At 33.3% G+C, this 17,172-nt stretch overlaps 1 protein-coding gene across 1 annotated transcript; it reads right to left on the minus strand.

Annotated features, from left to right (window-relative positions):
* Positions 1-3,865: 3,865 nt before the first annotated feature.
* Positions 3,866-16,758, minus strand: LOC134237624 (mitogen-activated protein kinase 15-like). Its single transcript, XM_062719750.1, has 7 exons — positions 16,630-16,758; positions 12,279-12,410; positions 7,629-8,412; positions 7,136-7,234; positions 6,780-6,878; positions 4,083-4,133; positions 3,866-3,960 (listed from the first exon to the last, which is right to left on the minus strand). Exons 1-7 carry the CDS (start codon positions 16,756-16,758, stop codon positions 3,866-3,868), a joined length of 1,389 nt encoding a protein of 462 aa, XP_062575734.1.
* Positions 16,759-17,172: the final 414 nt, after the last annotated feature.

Here is a 17,172-nt window from a genome sequence, read left to right on the forward strand (position 1 = left end):
TTCATTTACTAAACACAACTATAAAAAATACAAGGCCTTTATGCAGTTAAGGGGCGAGAAGTCATTAAATGTATGTGTCTTTATTGTGTTATCATGATATCATCAAACCGACTCGAATAAGGTACAGGCCCTGTTAGAAAAAATCATAATTATGTTCATATACACTGAAGACGGCTTCCAAATGTACAAACAGCCTGACCTTCATTTATTTCCTTTATTCATAACTTTAACCAAACCAACGAAAATGTCAACACAGAATTTATATGTGAAACAAGCCTTTGACCCCCTCTTACTTAATCTGAACACTTATATATACATATATTAACCAGCAAAATAATAGCTAGACTTGCTAGATAATAGATATGTACATGTACTTAATTAAAATAAAATTTGGGGAATCCTATCTATATCAACTAGTGAACCATTGAGGCCCTAAATTACTATGCACACATTGTTATTGTTCTGGTTGAGTCTGAAGTAGTCCTCCTTGCCAAGCCCCCTAAGAGAAGAGATATCCGAATAGATGAGGATGCTGCTGGTCCTAATATAACTATTTATATGTAGATTTGACAGACACTGTACAATACAACTTAGGTGCATAGAACCTATGCCCCCAGCTTTTACAGCCTGAATTGTTCATTGCAATGCTTCCATCCAACTGAATTTTTTTTTTTACCCAAAATCTATTTAGTCATCATTCGTATAAATTACTTACCTTGAGTTTTGTCATAGCATGTGTACATGTACAACTGTAAATATGTACATAAACAAATACACATCTTATTTCATGTTAAATTCATATACATAAAAATGCATTAATTGTAATATAACATTCAAAAGCTCCACAATCTGTTCTTTATTTTACTTTGAATTATTTTATTTCACAATTGTTTACTGCCTTTGTTGCAATTCCATACCTTTCATGCCTCTTTCTCTTTGGACCATTGTTAAAGTTGAATGGCCTTGATTGAAAATTTATATCCTTTAATTAGAGTTCTGTTCCTATGTGAATCAGGGTAAATAACATTTCTAAAGACATGATACAATAGCTTTATCAAACTTTAATTTATTCTCAATCTGTATGTTCTCTATTTATTCACTGATTTAAGGAAAAGTTTTTTTTTTCTTTTAAATGTCACAAATATTTTGAATAAACTGATAAAAACAACAAGCCCAAAGTTACAAAACCATACTCATATTGTAAGAATTATAACTATGTATATTCCCATTTCTAAACCCCCTAAAGATACATTGTATGCCAAGGGACCTACATGTAAGTATCTAAATATAGGCTACCATGTGTACGGATGTTTGACCAATGACCTTGAATAACATGGACCGAATAAAGTTGAAGTTCAGACCTATTTTTAGATTAGCTCATTTTGTTTAAATAATATTTCACTAAATACGCTTTTCTTCATTCAAAATATACTGATGAAGTTGGTTATTATTACCATATTTGTATATCTTGTACCATGTGCCAGTGTTTAAAGTATGGACGGGAGGAAAATCGATCTGTTTCAATCCAATGAAATATTTGCCATCGAGCAATATCAATGTTGATAAGATAATCCATGTTAATTCTTTGACTGAAACTTAACTTTAAAAACTGGAAATTATTATAAAATATTTCATAATACAGAAAAATAAATCGGATACTTTCATCACCCACCTTTCACTTTCATTGATACATAGAAAAGGGGAGATAATCCGTAAACCTAGTAACTACGCACAGACACTGCATGGATGGATAAATAAATTCCGGCTTATCTCATTTATTTAATTTTTCACAAAATGGAGGTGAATGATGACATATAATTAAAGGATATAGAGCTTTGATAACGACGCATATTGTGAGATGAACTCAAATATGCGGTAATATATTCAACAAAGCACCACCACCCTAGCACCAGAACCCGTGACCCAGGGTTCGAGAATTTCACCAACAGTTTTACTCCATGACGTCCAGAAGTGAAGATTTTTAAAGATTGCATTAATTTTTAGTCGGCCGGTTTTTGCCCCACCCCTCAAACCCCATAAGAGGAGTGACCATAAAATTAAATTTAGTTTCCCTTAAACAGAGTATCTCGTAATAAACCACGAAGGGAGTTTTAAAAAAAGCAAAGTTGCTCAGGTGAGCAATGTGGCCCATCGGCCTCCTGTTCATGTACTTATTTATTGCTGTCATTTTCTGTAAAAAAATATTGTTTAAAGTTTTACATGTTCGTGGTAATATACCTACAAATCACATTTCTTATATAGGATTTTAAAAAATTTACTTCTTTGAATAAGTTTTATTTTTCGTATTAGGCATATTTTAAATATGGTGTAGAAGAATACTTGAAACTAACGAAGACCCTTTGTTTAGAAGGCGGAGGAGGGGGAGGGGGGATAATGGTAGGCATCCATCATTACCCAGCATGGTTCATTCTACCTACTCACACTTTTTGAAAATCAGGAAGGAAAAAGATTTCATGTGGGAAAAGGTGGATTTTTTGTATAAACAAATAACCCTGAAAACATATAACCACAATGTAAACAATGATCGACAATTATTAATGAATACATGTATTTAATTTTTTTAGTATTATAAATGAGACTTTTTTAACTAATATTTTAAGAAAAATAAGTGAATTAAATAAATTTTCATAATGTTCATTTTAAAATCCAGCTATTTTAATGTTTCCCCCCGATAAATCTTTTTTATTTTGTGTTCTAGAATCAAGATATAAACGTGCTTATTCTTGTAAGAATTTTTTTTTTCTCGTTGTTATTTTCTAAAATCCATAATTTTTTTGATAAACGAAAAAACAAAATCATTTTTTCATAAATTTTGAAATGTATTCATTACTTCCTTGTCTTGACATGTAGCACGAAGTCTAGGTTAAAGAATTCAATGAACATACTTTTTTTACTTCATTTAATGTGCACTAAAATAAATGTCAGTGACAGCACCAAACTTATGTCCAAGACACTTGATGTACTCTAATCTAGTTTTTACTCCAGCTTATAGCGCATTTATTACACATTACTACACAGAACTTCATTTTTTTCTGCTTAACGTCTGCTCAGAGTAATTCAGTAAACATTGAGTCAATCTCTCAAACTTTAATACAGGTAGTTGCCTACATTTTACCACAGTCGTTTCATTGATAAATTTACAAAAACTCAAAAATTGGATTTCAATGATTTATTTATATATGTACATGTATTCCTATAAATTTTTCATAGGTAAAGTCTTCAAATCTGTTACTAAAGGTACTATCTGAAAAATGTCGGAAATGAAAACAAAAAAATGTCGGAAATGAAAACTAAAAAATGTCGGAAATGAAAAGTTGAAAATTACTAAAAATTCCGGAAATAAAATGCAGCCCTTAAAATGTACAAAATACATATATGTCTAAGAGGGGATGTATTAACTCTAATTACTGTAAAAAAAATATCTATCTAAATATATATTGTTATTTGCGAGTGGGAATAGGTGGAATTGAAATTTTTAAAAAGTGGGTATAGGTAAAAGACTCTCCCAGCATCACTCAAAGGAACAATAGTGGAATACTAAATATGATACCACCCTCTTCCCATACACTACCAACAAGTCTGTAAACACTTATAAATAACTCCTAAAATGTAAAGATATTTCTGTAACTGTTTTACAAATATGCAAAAGTGTACCATAGTGACCAAAACTTAATAAAGAAAATTAGAAAAAAACATTTAAAGCAACTGACGATTATCATGGTAATATACAAATAATAAATTACATATTTATAAAGAATGCATGTAATGAATTGTCTATATAAAATAAAAAAGTTAATGAACCGGGAATGCTTTTGTCGAAATAAGTTATTTTTTTAAATAAAACTCAGATTCTGAGATCAAGGACATCATGTGCCGACATCGCCAGGCGCAGTAACTCTACTTGGTCTTCCAGCTCCTTGATCCGTTGGCGAAATTCTTCTACAAATAAAATACAATATAAATGATACAGAGAGAGAGAGGGAGAGAGGAGAGAGAGCAAGAGAGACAGAATGTCGGAGTACCTAAATTATTTCTGTTTATTCCACTGGAATTACTAGTACCTTCGATGTCATCCAAGAATCTTGCAAACTCAAAAGCTGTCGGACATCGAACTAAAAAAGGAATATAAAGCGAGTTCAGTTCTGCTTAAAGGATATAGAATTAAAAAAAAGCAATAAATTGTACACATAATTTTTATACGAGGGACGTTCAATAAATAATGCCATTGGGGCTCGGAAAGAAACAAGAAACTCTTTTCCATGACTGTTTTTATGATTTAGCTAAAATATCCTCTTTTAATTAAGAAAAACACACCTCCGTAACATTTTCATTCAATTTCTAATTGTTTTTCGAACACATTTTGGAGTATGACCCTTTCCATTACTGGAATTAGGCAGATACTACGATTTGCTGTACTTGTTTTTTTTTCTTTCTGAAAGATGTTTTTCTAAGTTTGGGAAATGAAACAAGTCAAAGATTGAAATATCTGGCAAATTTTGTTGGTGTGACAAAACGTTAACGTTAACTTTCAGTTTATCCCCAAAACTCCTTTACTCTTCATGGCCTGTGGGTTTTGACGCTGTCATGAAGAAATTTAATGTAGTGTATTCCTCATTCTGTTTCCTTCTTCTAAAAAAAAATCTTTCAATTTGTTTGCAATTTTTTTTTTTCTAGACTCCTCCAGAAATTGAACTTCCTCCCCGAATATGAATTTGAACAAGACCTCGCTAATATTTAAAAGCCGCTTGGTCCGATTCTAATCGCTAAAAAAATATACCGTATAAGTGGAAATTTGTTTGCAAAATCTTTTTTCTAGACTCTACAGAAATTGAACTTTCTCCCCGAATATGAATTTGAACAAGACCTCTCTAATATCTAAAGCCGCTTGGTCCGATTCTAATCGCTAAAAAAAATACACCGTACAAGTGGAAATTTTAGCAAGACGCAAATTTAGCGATTTGTCCTTAAAAACTGGTATTTTATTTTTAGCGAGATGTTATTTTAGCGATTTAAAAATACTCATTTAAGAACCTATTATAAATAAAACACAATCAATTTTTTGCGAGATGTAAATTTAGCGATCTTAGCACCCTCGCTCATAATGTCAAAATTAAATACTCGATAAAATTTCTACGTAAACGGCGAATAAGTATAAATTTTAGCGAGGATTTAATTTTGGCATTATAAAGGAGGCTGTTGTGATCGCTAAAATTGAATGTCGCTAAAAATAAATCGCATTATATTTGTACTAGCTTATTTAGTGAGCATTTTAAAATCGCTAAAATTGCTTCTCGCTACAAATAAAATAACAGTTTTAGGGAGCTTAAATTTCCACTTATACGTTTTCGTTTTTCTTCTTGAAAAATAATTGTCCATAAATTATTTAAACTTTTGTCAAAGTATATCCCCAAAGTCTTTTTCTTTTTAAAGATATCAAAATTCAAAAGTAAAAAAAAAATAAATTTTGTTAGGTCACACAACAAATAATCCTTTGTTTACATTGCGTGAAATCAAACTTCGAAAAATTAAATTTATCGCTTGTATGTACGTATAACTCATGAAGAAAAAACCCGAGCATTTTTTCCACAACAAAGTGTACACGGGCAATATTCTAGCCCTCGTTACTAAACTCAAAAAAAAAAAAATCTTTAAAAATATCTGATTTTCCTTTATTCTGTAAATATGCATTTTAATATAAAAATTACTATGGATTATATTCAGTTAATTTCTTGATTTTTAAAAGATATATCATGACTTTGGATTCTACTAATGGAAAAAAATACTCGGGTTTGAATTCTCTTCATAATTAGATATAACAGATAAAAGTATTTCTTTCGAAGGTGACTTCAAAACAGATCTTAACTTCCCGTCAATTTTAAAAAATTAAACGTTTAATTTTACTCTAGTTTACTGATTCTTGACAATTCATTTTTAATGCAGTGTCTCGAATAGCCCTTGTTTTATAGCTTCCCACAATGAAATGATACGATGAAAAGTGACCAGACAAACTGTTATCAATTCACTAAAGATTCAATAATGAGAGAAAGTCAAGCTTTATGTCATATGACTTCTATGTTGTATTTCATCGAGCTTTTGACATTATTTATTGAACGTCCCTCGTACAGGTTTTATTGATGCTAATTGCAAAAATACATATGCATCCCAAAATATCCCTATCAGAATATCCCTATTTCTCTTAATTCTCTGATTCTCCCATTCTTTCTTTACAGGATTTCATTGCAATTAACCCCCGCCCCCCTAAATAAATAAATAAATAAATAAATATTAGATTACTCTTAACCGTTGACAATTGTTTTGAATTCAAAAACACCTTCACTTCAAAAGATACGGAAACGAAATTGTTAAAAATAACACAGAATTTATTACTTTTGACCTCAATTAAATAATATGGATCCACCTTGGGCTATAGGGAGGGTGTGTTCCCTGAACGTCTACTCCCTATAAAAACAGTATAATTATCACATTCAATTAAGGGGTCCCTCTAAGGGGCAGAGATAGCGTTTTAAAAGTGTTTTTAACTGTATTTTTGCAATAATACCTATAAAATGAATTAAATGTTATTCAAATATTTTAATTATTTTTAACTCAACTTTGAGTTGTATAGATGCTTAAAAGCTTCTTGAGATATCTTGCGGGAACGACGGTGTTACAGACAGACAGAGAGACAGACGGACAGACTGAAATTAATTTCCCCCGGAACTTTCAGTGAAAGCCGTGGGGGGGGGGGGGGTACTTACTGCCGCGGCGTGCTCGATACTCGGACAACGCCCACACCCTGTCTCTCTCCGTTTGACGTTCAATGATAGAACGTTCTCTTACTCCCAAGTCATTCCAGCCTTGTTAAAATAATAACAAATGTTTAATGATTTCAATTTTAGGTTTACATATGAAACACATTATGAACTAGTACAGATCAAAACAGATAGCAACAGGTCACCTAAGGGGACCTTAAAACAGAACAGTAAAAGTTTGAAACATACATATTATTATAACAGTAACTTGATTCAAAGAGTCATATCATGTTGAGTTGACATCATCAGTTTAAGAGAGGGGGATATTAATTTAGAAAACCACAGTGCAATGATAAACTTACTGCCGCGGCGTGCTCGATACTCGGACAACGCCCACACCCTGTCTCTCTCCGTTTGACGTTCAATGATAGAACGTTCTCTTACTCCCAAGTCATTCCAGCCTTGTTAAAATAATAACAAATGTTTAATGATTTCAATTTTAGGTTTACATATGAAACACATTATGAACTAGTACAGATCAAAACAGATAGCAACAGGTCACCTAAGGGGACCTTAAAACAGAACAGTAAAAGTTTGAAACATACATATTATTATAACAGTAACTTGATTCAAAGAGTCATATCATGTTGAGTTGACATCATCAGTTTAAGAGAGGGGGGATATTAATTTAGAAAACCACAGTGCAATGATCCTAAAAATGGTAAATTTGCAATTAATATCCAGTAGCAGGAGTTTAGAATGTAAGGTTTACAGAATGGAGGAATACAAGAAAAAAGGTTAAGATCAACTTTCAATGTTTTAACCATGTCTTAAGAACTAAAAGTATTTGAATACCTTTTATTTCTATTATTCTCCTCTGTGCCTCTGACAGCGACATAGTGTTGAATGTCAATCCTTCCAGTATCTTCCTAACATCCTTTTGGACATTTACTGTGCACAAAAGATTTTCGATTTCAATTTCACTCGCATTTTCTGACAAATCAGACTCCCTTAGAAAAACCCACTTCAATAAAGTTCTTCCAAGGTCTTGTATATCTAAATCCTGTGAGCTTGGACTTTCTCTTGTCAAACCAAAGTCACCAAATTTAATAGTATCATCAGCTGGGCTTTTGAAGAGAATATTTCCTCCATGAATGTCCCAGTGTGCCACACCACATTCATGAATAAATAGCATACCAGATATAGACTGTTCCAAAACCTTCTTTCTAAATGTATCAGTGACATATTTATGTTCGTGAAAATTTGATTTCTTCAAAGTTCCACCATCACATAGTTCCATTTCAAGACATATATACCGATATTCCTGATAAGTGTACTCATTATAGCTAAAAAAGGAAACTACATTCTGACATGAATCTTTTTTACAAATGAGAAAATTTTTTTTAATTTCATTTAGTGTGGTTTGTGGATCATACATCAAGTCTCCACACAAAATTTTAAGTGCCAAAGGCTCCGGAAGTTCCTTGTCACACACTTTAGGAGTTACTTTGTATACTATGCCATAAGCTCCACTTCCAAGTTTGAGTTCCACTTTATATTTCTTTTTAAAGGATTTTTCATTGTCAAGAAGTAGATTGATTTTGTTTTCTTTAGATAAATTTTGCTTGCCTTTATGCATCTGGAAAATATAAAACTTTTTTAAATCTAATTTTACTACTACACTTATCATATTTCATAAAAAATGGTTGATTAATATCAAAGAGCAGATTTCAAAGCATTAATTCATTTTCAGACTATGTACCCTCTCCCCCCACCCACCCCTCTGAGTACCCCTGACCAAGAGGCCTTGAAATCAACCATTTTGGAAGAGGCACCTTTCTTCATTATAAATACCATATAACGGGTATTTTTTACGTGCTGCTGATTTTTACGAGTTTTATAAATCCGTAAAATTGAAACGCGTAAAATTTCACATAATTTATAAAACGGTTCTTGTTAATTTTCAACATCGTATGTGTAAAAGTAATGCTAATTGCAATATTTACCCCACTCCCTGGAGGGTATATAATTAGTGTACTGTTAGTACTTTAAGCTCTTTTAAGTCAATCATCAATTGGAATCATAAGTAAATCTCAATTAACTTGTATAAATTGTACAAACATCGTCAATTAATTAATCAATGAGACCTATCTGGCTTCTCTTTTTTGTATTTTTACGAGACACATAACTTCTGATAATGACTTAATAATTACAGGTCTTCCAATTATACCCGTGTTTTCAATCTTTGACACTTTCTTCTGTTTCATGTGCTTGAATAAAAGTTCGACTTCTTGTGTACTTCCACTTCAGTTATGATAGTTTGAGTTGTCTCTCTTTGTTTTCGGTAAATCCCAGACGAGAATGTGGTGTGCCTAGCTAAGTGTTTTAGAAAACATGATGAAATGAATGGTACATTGTTCATGTATAAAAAGGTAAATGATAAAAAAATTATAAATAATGTAATTTGTGGCATTGTCTACAGCCAATAAGTATCTAAGATACTTAGATTTAGCCATAAAATGTCAAAAGTTTGATGTTCATAGTTCTGAAATCATTCAAAATATGCCTTTTAAACGATTTGAAAACAAATGCCCGGAAAATTCAAAAAGAAGGTCACAGTGACGTTCTTTTTCATAAATATATTTTAAGGCCCCAAGATGCATCAACTTAAAAGATTTGGTGATTCTAAATGTCTAAATGTCAATGTCTGATATAATGGGTTTAAATGTTTTAGAAAAGATTAGCCATATAATTCAAAAAGTAGGTCATGCTGACCTACTTTTAAGTTGACGTTGTTTGAGGACACAAGATGCATCAACTGACAAAGTTTGATGATCATAGGCCTTAAAGTGTCCAAAATATGCCTCCAAATCAATTTGAAAGCAAAAGCCCGTAAAGTGTAAAAAGTAGGTCACCATGACCTACTTTTGTGTTAATATGATGTGAAGTCCTATTTTCAAAATTTTACATATTAGTAAGTTGCATAGGTTTGTAAGAATGAGTCCGCCATTCATTTCGTTTACCTCGCAATTGCTGCGGAATTACAGGTTTCCATAGTTTTTTTTCAAAACAAATTTTTTATCTATGGTTTTTCCTGGGTGGCGAGGGAAGCATAGTTACATACATGTATATATTATGTTTATATTATACTATACTGTTCTGTTTGATGTGAAAAAGTAATAAATCCTAGCGTCTTCACAGTGCACTATAATGTAAATTTTGGTCAACTTTGAAGTGATCTTGAGACTACGCTCCTTGCCCCAGGGTCACGCCTTGAATAATTTTCAATCTTCAACATTTTCTAACCCTTGTATGCAAGTTTGGAGAAAATCTGCCAGGAGGTTCTGGAGAAGAAGGTTTTTTAGCAACCAGTACTTTTGGTTTTGTTTTCCTGATTATCTCCCCTTGTTTTAGGGTCCCAGCCCTAGTTTTAGTATAAATGGTAGCCCTTTGACCAAGGATACCCTCTGACAAATTTGACAATGAATTGCCAAGGGGTTCTTGAACTATGGCCTTTATTCTAAGAAGTTAACGCACACGGCACAAACAGCCATAGCATTAGCTTTTTGAGCCTTTGGCTCAGAAGAGCTAAAAATGCACCAAAAATTTTAAGCAGGGTCACTGACACCAACTCCAAGTGTATCACATAAGCTACCCCCAACTTTGTTGAGGTGAACTAAAAATCCAATTGAATTAACAAAAAATTACAAGAGGCCCATGGGCCACATCGCTCACCTGAGAAGCTTTGACCATTCTGTTCTTTACCAGATTTCCCCCTTGTTATACATAATGCATCCCCACCCTACCCCACTGATCATAATTTAGACATTTTGAAATCTACACTACCCCATGATCCTTCTATGGGCACATATGTTTTAGCTTTTTTGGCCCAGTGGTTCCTGAGAAGAAGATTTTCAAAGATTTTTCCTATATATTTCTATTTAAAACTTTGATTCCCTATAATGGCCCCGCCCTTCCCCCAGGGGTCATGATTCCTACAATTTAGAATTTACACTACCCCAGAATGCTTCCACATAAGCTTCACTTTTTCTGGCCCAGTGGTTCTTGAGAAGAAGATTTTCAATGATTTTTCCTATATTTTTCTATATAAAACTTTGATTCCCCATTGTGGTGCCGTCCTTCCCCCGGGGGTCATTATTTGAACAATTTAGAATCCACATTATACCAGGATGCTTCCACATAAGTTTCAGCTTTTCTGGCCCAGTGGTTCTTGAAAAGAAGATTTTCAAAGATTTTTCCTATATTTTTCTATTTAAAACTTTGATACCCCATTGTGGCCTCGCCCTTAACCCCGGGGGTCATGATTTGAACAATTTAGAATCTACACTATACCAGAATGCCTCCACATAAGTTACAGCTTTTCTGGCCCAGTGGTTCTTGAGAAAAAGATTTTCAAAGATTTTTCCTATATATTTCTCTTCCCCCGGGGGTCATTATTTGAACAATTTAGAATCCACATTATACCAGGATGTTTCCACATAAGTTTCAGCTTTTCTGGCCCAGTGGTTCTTGAGAAGAAGATTTTCAAAGATTTTTCCTATATTTTTCTATTTAAAACGTTGATACCCCATTGTGGCCTCGCCCTTCTCCCGGGGGTCATGATTTGAACAATTTAGAATCTACACTATACCAGAATGCCTCCACATAAGTTACAGCTTTTTTGGCCCAGTGGTTCTTGAGAAGAAGATTTTCAAAGATTTTTCCTATATATTTCTATAGAAAACTTTGATTCCCCAATGTGGCCCCGTCCTTCCCCCGGGGGTCATTATTTGAACAATTTAGAATCCACATTATACCAGGATGCTTCCACATAAGTTTCAGCTTTTCTGGCCCAGTGGTTCTTGAGAAGAAGATTTTCAAAGATTTTTCCTATATTTTTCTATTTAAAACTTTGATACCCCATTGTGGCCTCGCCCTTCCCCCGGGGGTCATGATTTGAACAATTTAGAATCTACACTATACCAGAATGCCTCCACATAAGTTACAGCTTTTTTGGCCCAGTGGTTCTTGAGAAGAAGATTTTCAAAGATTTTTCCTTTATATTTCTATAGAAAACTTTGATTCCCCATTGTGGCCACGCCCTTCCCCCGGGGGTCATGATTTGAACAATTTAAAATTTACACTACCCCAGGATGCTTCCACATATTTTTCAGCTTTACTGAGCCAGTGGTTCTTGAGAAGAAGATTTTTAAATGACCCAACCCTATTTTTGTCTTTTCTTGATTATCTCCCCTTGCGAGGGGATATGTCCCTTCATTTTACCAATTTAAATTCCCCTTCACCCAAGGATGCTTTGTACCAAGTTTGGTCAAAATTGGCCCAGTGGTTCTTGAGAAGAAGTCAAATATGTGAAAAGTTTACAGACGGACAAACAGACGGACAGCTGGACAGACAGACGGACGGACGACGTACAAAATGTGATCAGAAAAGCTCACTTGAGCCTTCGGCTCAGGTGAGCTAACAAGCAATATGAGAACAATTTACCTGAAACATGTGTGAAAATCTAAGTCTCAGCTGTGGAATGTATAGATATTCAGCAATAGCCTGCAGAACAAGCCTAAACCAGCTAAATGCTGACCATGTAGATGCTGCACTGTCCCCTGTGGTTGCCACAGTCTGTAAAACAACTTTTCTGTGAGATTTTGCTTTCATATATTTGAAATCATATATACACTGATGAATTTAACCTTGAACCGACTTCCAGCAAGTACATGATTATAACAAAAAGTTTTTTTTCCAGAAGTCCAATTAAATAAATCAATTTAATGTCAGTGAAAAGGTAGCAACCTGTGTTATTATTAATATTAACATGATTCATTGTATTATGCTGTTCTATAGAACAGATAGAATGGGTCTTTTTATCAAGTTTTACTTTCCAATACTATAAAGCAGTTTAGCTTTGGCCCTCTGCTATGACTTCTCAACTGTTAAATCTTTTTTTAATACACAATTTCTCATACAAAGCATAATGCCACAAACCTTGTCAACCTACATTTTTTAGACTTAGACTATTTGAAATGACCCATGCAAATTTTCTATATTTCTTAAAGGGGTATATTCATTAGGAAACACCCAAGAAATCACGGTCTTCGCCAAATCTTTTTTCAGCATATGCCCATTGGGCAGATGTAAAGGCTAATTACACTAGCCCGAACAAATTTTACATGGCCATAATTTAATCAAGAACTATATTCTTATTTGGATTTTCATGCCAATGAAATTATCCAAAATCCATTCTATACATCTAATGTCTTGCAGTTAATATTGTTTTTAATCTGTACACTTTTTGTGTCTTCTTTGCAAATGAGTTCCTTGTATATTGGCATAGAATACACTGTTGTTAAGGACAGATGATACAAACAAAAAAATGGATGCCTGGATTGGTATATATTTTCTGGTCTTATTTCATTGAAAATGATGTAAAAAATAAATTTCTAGAATATAAAGAAATTGTAAACCCTCTATGATGTTCAAAATTCTACCTCTCTGAAACCATCCTTATTAATCTGTACAAATATTTTACTCTTCAAATCCCATTTTTGTGAGTATTTGAATAAAAATTCAAAAAATAGGCAGTTAAACTTATTCATTTTACTCATTACAACAGGACTCAAGTTGTTATTTTCAAATTTTTTGAGTTTGACAAAAATTTGTTTGTATCATCATGATCATCTGTCCTTAAAATTTGATTTTGTGCTTCACCTTCGATGAAAAATCAAAGACTTTTAAGTGCATTTAAAAGTAAGTTAAGGTAGGACAAAACACAACCGTGAATTCTATTTTAACCCATTTCTTAAAAAGTACTTGAGAAAGAAAGAATAATATTACTATATTTACAAAAATAAATGATCCCTGTAAGAACAAGAGGCCCAGGGGCCACATCGCTCACCTGAGCAATTGGCTAGGAAAAAGCACATATCAGATCAGAACTGAAAGTTTACTTGGGGGGGGGAGGAGGAGGGGGCTTGAATTTTAATCCTCCAGGGGGTCATGATTTGAACAAACTAGAATCCACACTACCTGAGGATGATTCCCTATAAATATCACTAAGTATGGCTTTGAAGTACTTGAAAATAAGATTTTAAAAGGTTTCCCAATATATTCCTAAGTAAAACTTTCATCGGTCAGTTGGCCCCACCCTACCCCCGAGGGGTCATGATTTGAACAAATTTGAATCTACACAACCTGGGGATGATTCCACAGGAGTTTCATCTTTCCTGTCTCGATGGTTCTTGAGAAGAAAATTTTTCCTATATATTCCTATGTAAAATTTTGATTGGCCATTTTGGCCCCACCCTACCTCACATGATTTGAACAAACTTGAATCTACACTACCTGAGGATGATTCCACATTAGTTTCATCTTTCCTGGCCCAGTGATTCTTAAGAAGAAGATTTTTTAAAAATGCCATTATTTTTTCTCTAATTCATGATCATCTCCCCTTGGAAAAGGGCGTGGCCCTTTATTTGAACAAACTTGAATCCCCTTTACCCCAGGATACTTTGTAGCAAGTTTGGTTGAAATTGGCCCAGTGGTTCTTGAGAAGAAGATGAAAATGTGAAAAGTTTACGACAACGACGACGACAATAACAACGACAGACAACGGACAAATTTTGATCAGAAAAGCTCACTTGAGCCTTCGGCTCAGGTGAGCTAAAAATGATAGGTTTTGGCATGTTTAAATCATATTTTATGAAAAAATCAGAGAATCCTATATATTGGTCACTTGGGAGCTTTACATATTGGAATGTGTTTACGAATCTAAGTGCAATAAACAAGCATGTAAGAGTCTGTTATAAAATGTAGTGTAATTTTTGTTCCATAAATAGTAGAGGGCTGATATTTGGACACATATATTAGGAGTCTCCATTCTTTATGTACACAATGTAGTACAAAGGTCAAGGTCATATCAAGAGGTCAAAGGTCAAATATTGTGATGTCATCTACTGAATCTTTTAGTTTTTTTTGCCATTGAAATTTTTTTTAATCGCCAAAATATCTTATTCATGTGTTTTTTACACTTTTTATTCTAGGACCCATTTGAATCATTCTGTTATTTTTTTTGTAAAAATTGAATTATACATTTGTTCTTAAGAAAATTTTAACTGATGGATATTTACATATGAATCTTCAATTTCGACGCCATGTATGTTCTATTTTTACTTAATATTTTACTCAAACTTTCCAGTATCAATATGTCTTACTGATTTTAAGTTACAGAAAGGTTATCTTTAATAAAATTTTTACAGACATTTGCAATAGATCAATTAATAATTAATTCTAAAACAAGCTAATTCAGAGAATTTGTGTCCCCCGCCTAGGGAAAAAGTAAACAATGCAGAGTTCGGGGGGAGGGGAGAGTCGGATCCCCCTGACTGAATTTTTAGAATAATTAAATCTATACATGTATACTGAAGCAAATAAAATATGGCAATATGGATATAAAGATTTGATTGCTTATTCTTTATTATGTGTATAGAAGATTCTTTTTATATGGAATATTTATTAACACACTGTAATGATCTTATGAGTTTGTACAAGCCACACCTCATAAATTTTTCATTTCACATGCTGAATACTATTATTTAGTTAAAAAAAAGTATTTCGGGAAAAAAAATATGATTCGTCTGGGAATCAAACCCGGGACCTCTCGCATCTGAAGCGAGAGACATACCACTAGACCACGGCGCCGCTCCGTAGAGATGCGAATTATATTCAATCATGAAGTCACATAAAGGTATGTTTTCATGTTTGGTATTCTCAAAATTTTACACAATCCATGGTGTTTGATTTATTTAGCCTTTATTAAACAGTTCTAATAGATGTGATAAGAACATAACGTCCGCTGAGAACCTGTTTTATACGTAATAACTCTCCTCATGCCCCTGTGCTAAAAATAGCAATATGTAATACTATGATTATTAATAAAACAAACGGGGCAGGGCACTTTGAGAGGGGTGAGAGAGGTCCTAGGGAGTTTTGGTATAAGATTACATTACATAAGCTCAAAATCTTCTTGAAATATCGCCCGGAAATGATAGTGTTACACACAGACAGAATGTATAAATTTACGACCTTGAACTTTGACCTTTTGACCTCAAAATCAATAGGGGTCTTCTTTAGGCCACAGGGAGTTGTTATGTAAAATTTCATTGCAATAGCTCAAATGGTTCTAGAGATATCGTGTGGAAACGAAAGTGTTATAACAGACAGAATTTGCTAATTTATGACCTTGACCTTTGACCTTTTGACCTCAAAATCAATAGGGGTCTTCCTTAGGCCACAGGGAATTGCTATGTTAAATTTCATTGCAAAAGCTCAAAGGGTTCTCGAGATATCGTGTGGAAACGAAAGCGTTACAGACAGACAGAAAGACGGACAGACGGACGGACGGACGGACGGACAAACCCAAATTAATATCCCCCACTTTTCAAGCGGGGGACAATAAGGCTCATTCTAAAGTCGAATGTCTGATTTCACAATCTTCTTACAGGAGTCTGATAGGCCATATTTCAGACTATTTGGGCAAAAAATGTGTGGTTGAATTTCTTTCATATCATATATAAAGAGAAATTTTGTATCCTAGAACAAAATATAAAAATTTCAGAAAAATTAAATTTGAGGAAAAATTTGGTCTATCTATTTGTCCTATCTTAATATTTTTATGTTATCATAAAAGAGAAAATGTGTGTGTAAAATAACTAGTTATTTTACTACTAACCTTTTCGCAGTATATCTTACTGATAATGGAAAGACAGACCAGTTAATTTTTAAGAAATGTATAAATTAAAACTTAGCGTCAGCTTACATGAGAAAAAAAACAACAAAGCCTTACCTCTTGTTTTGGAGATTCAGAAGGGGGGCTAGGAACATTTAAAAGTTGATCCATAATCCAGTCATTTTCTTCTTCATGTTTTTTATCTTTATCGTTGTCACCTTTGGTAAGGACAGAATATTTATCCATTTCCCTATCTGAAAAAAATGAATACATTGCAGTCTGATTGCACTATGAACATACAGTAAAACTCGGTTATAGCGAAGTCCTGGGGACCTGTGAATTTAATTCGCTTTATCCGTAATTCGTTATATCCTATACAAATTTGTATAACCATTGTAACGAATTTACTGACAACAACTCAGAACTCGACTTTCAGTAATTAATTTTTTTAATAAGGATTTTTTGGAATTTTCAATACATAAAATACCTTGATCAAGGTATTTTAAATACCTTGATAAAGCTATATAGCTTTATCAAGCTATATAACTTTATCGGGGTATTGTGCTGGACCTGGTTACCCAAACAATGGAAATTCATCTTTTGCTTAAAAGTATTCAACAACAGCAATGTTAGAACTTTCTATGATTTAGGTTGTATTTT

The sequence above is a fragment of the Saccostrea cucullata genome, unplaced genomic scaffold (assembly GCF_032062105.1).
Source record: "Saccostrea cucullata isolate Sc308-1 unplaced genomic scaffold, CSIRO_AGI_Scuc_v1 ctg3363, whole genome shotgun sequence".
In the NCBI taxonomy this organism is placed as follows: domain Eukaryota; kingdom Metazoa; phylum Mollusca; class Bivalvia; order Ostreida; family Ostreidae; genus Saccostrea; species Saccostrea cuccullata.

Excerpts from the sequence above, each read along its gene's own strand:
- LOC134237624 (XM_062719750.1), bottom strand. The coding sequence starts at position 16,758 with ATGGATAAATATTCTGTCCTTACCAAAGGTGACAACGATAAAGATAAA. Across the intron at positions 8,413-12,278 it reads GATTTTCACACATGTTTCAG|ATGCATAAAGGCAAGCAAAA; the intron begins GTAAATTGTTCT and ends TATATTTTCCAG. Across the intron at positions 3,961-4,082 it reads ATTCTTGGATGACATCGAAG|AAGAATTTCGCCAACGGATC; the intron begins GTACTAGTAATT and ends TTTTATTTGTAG.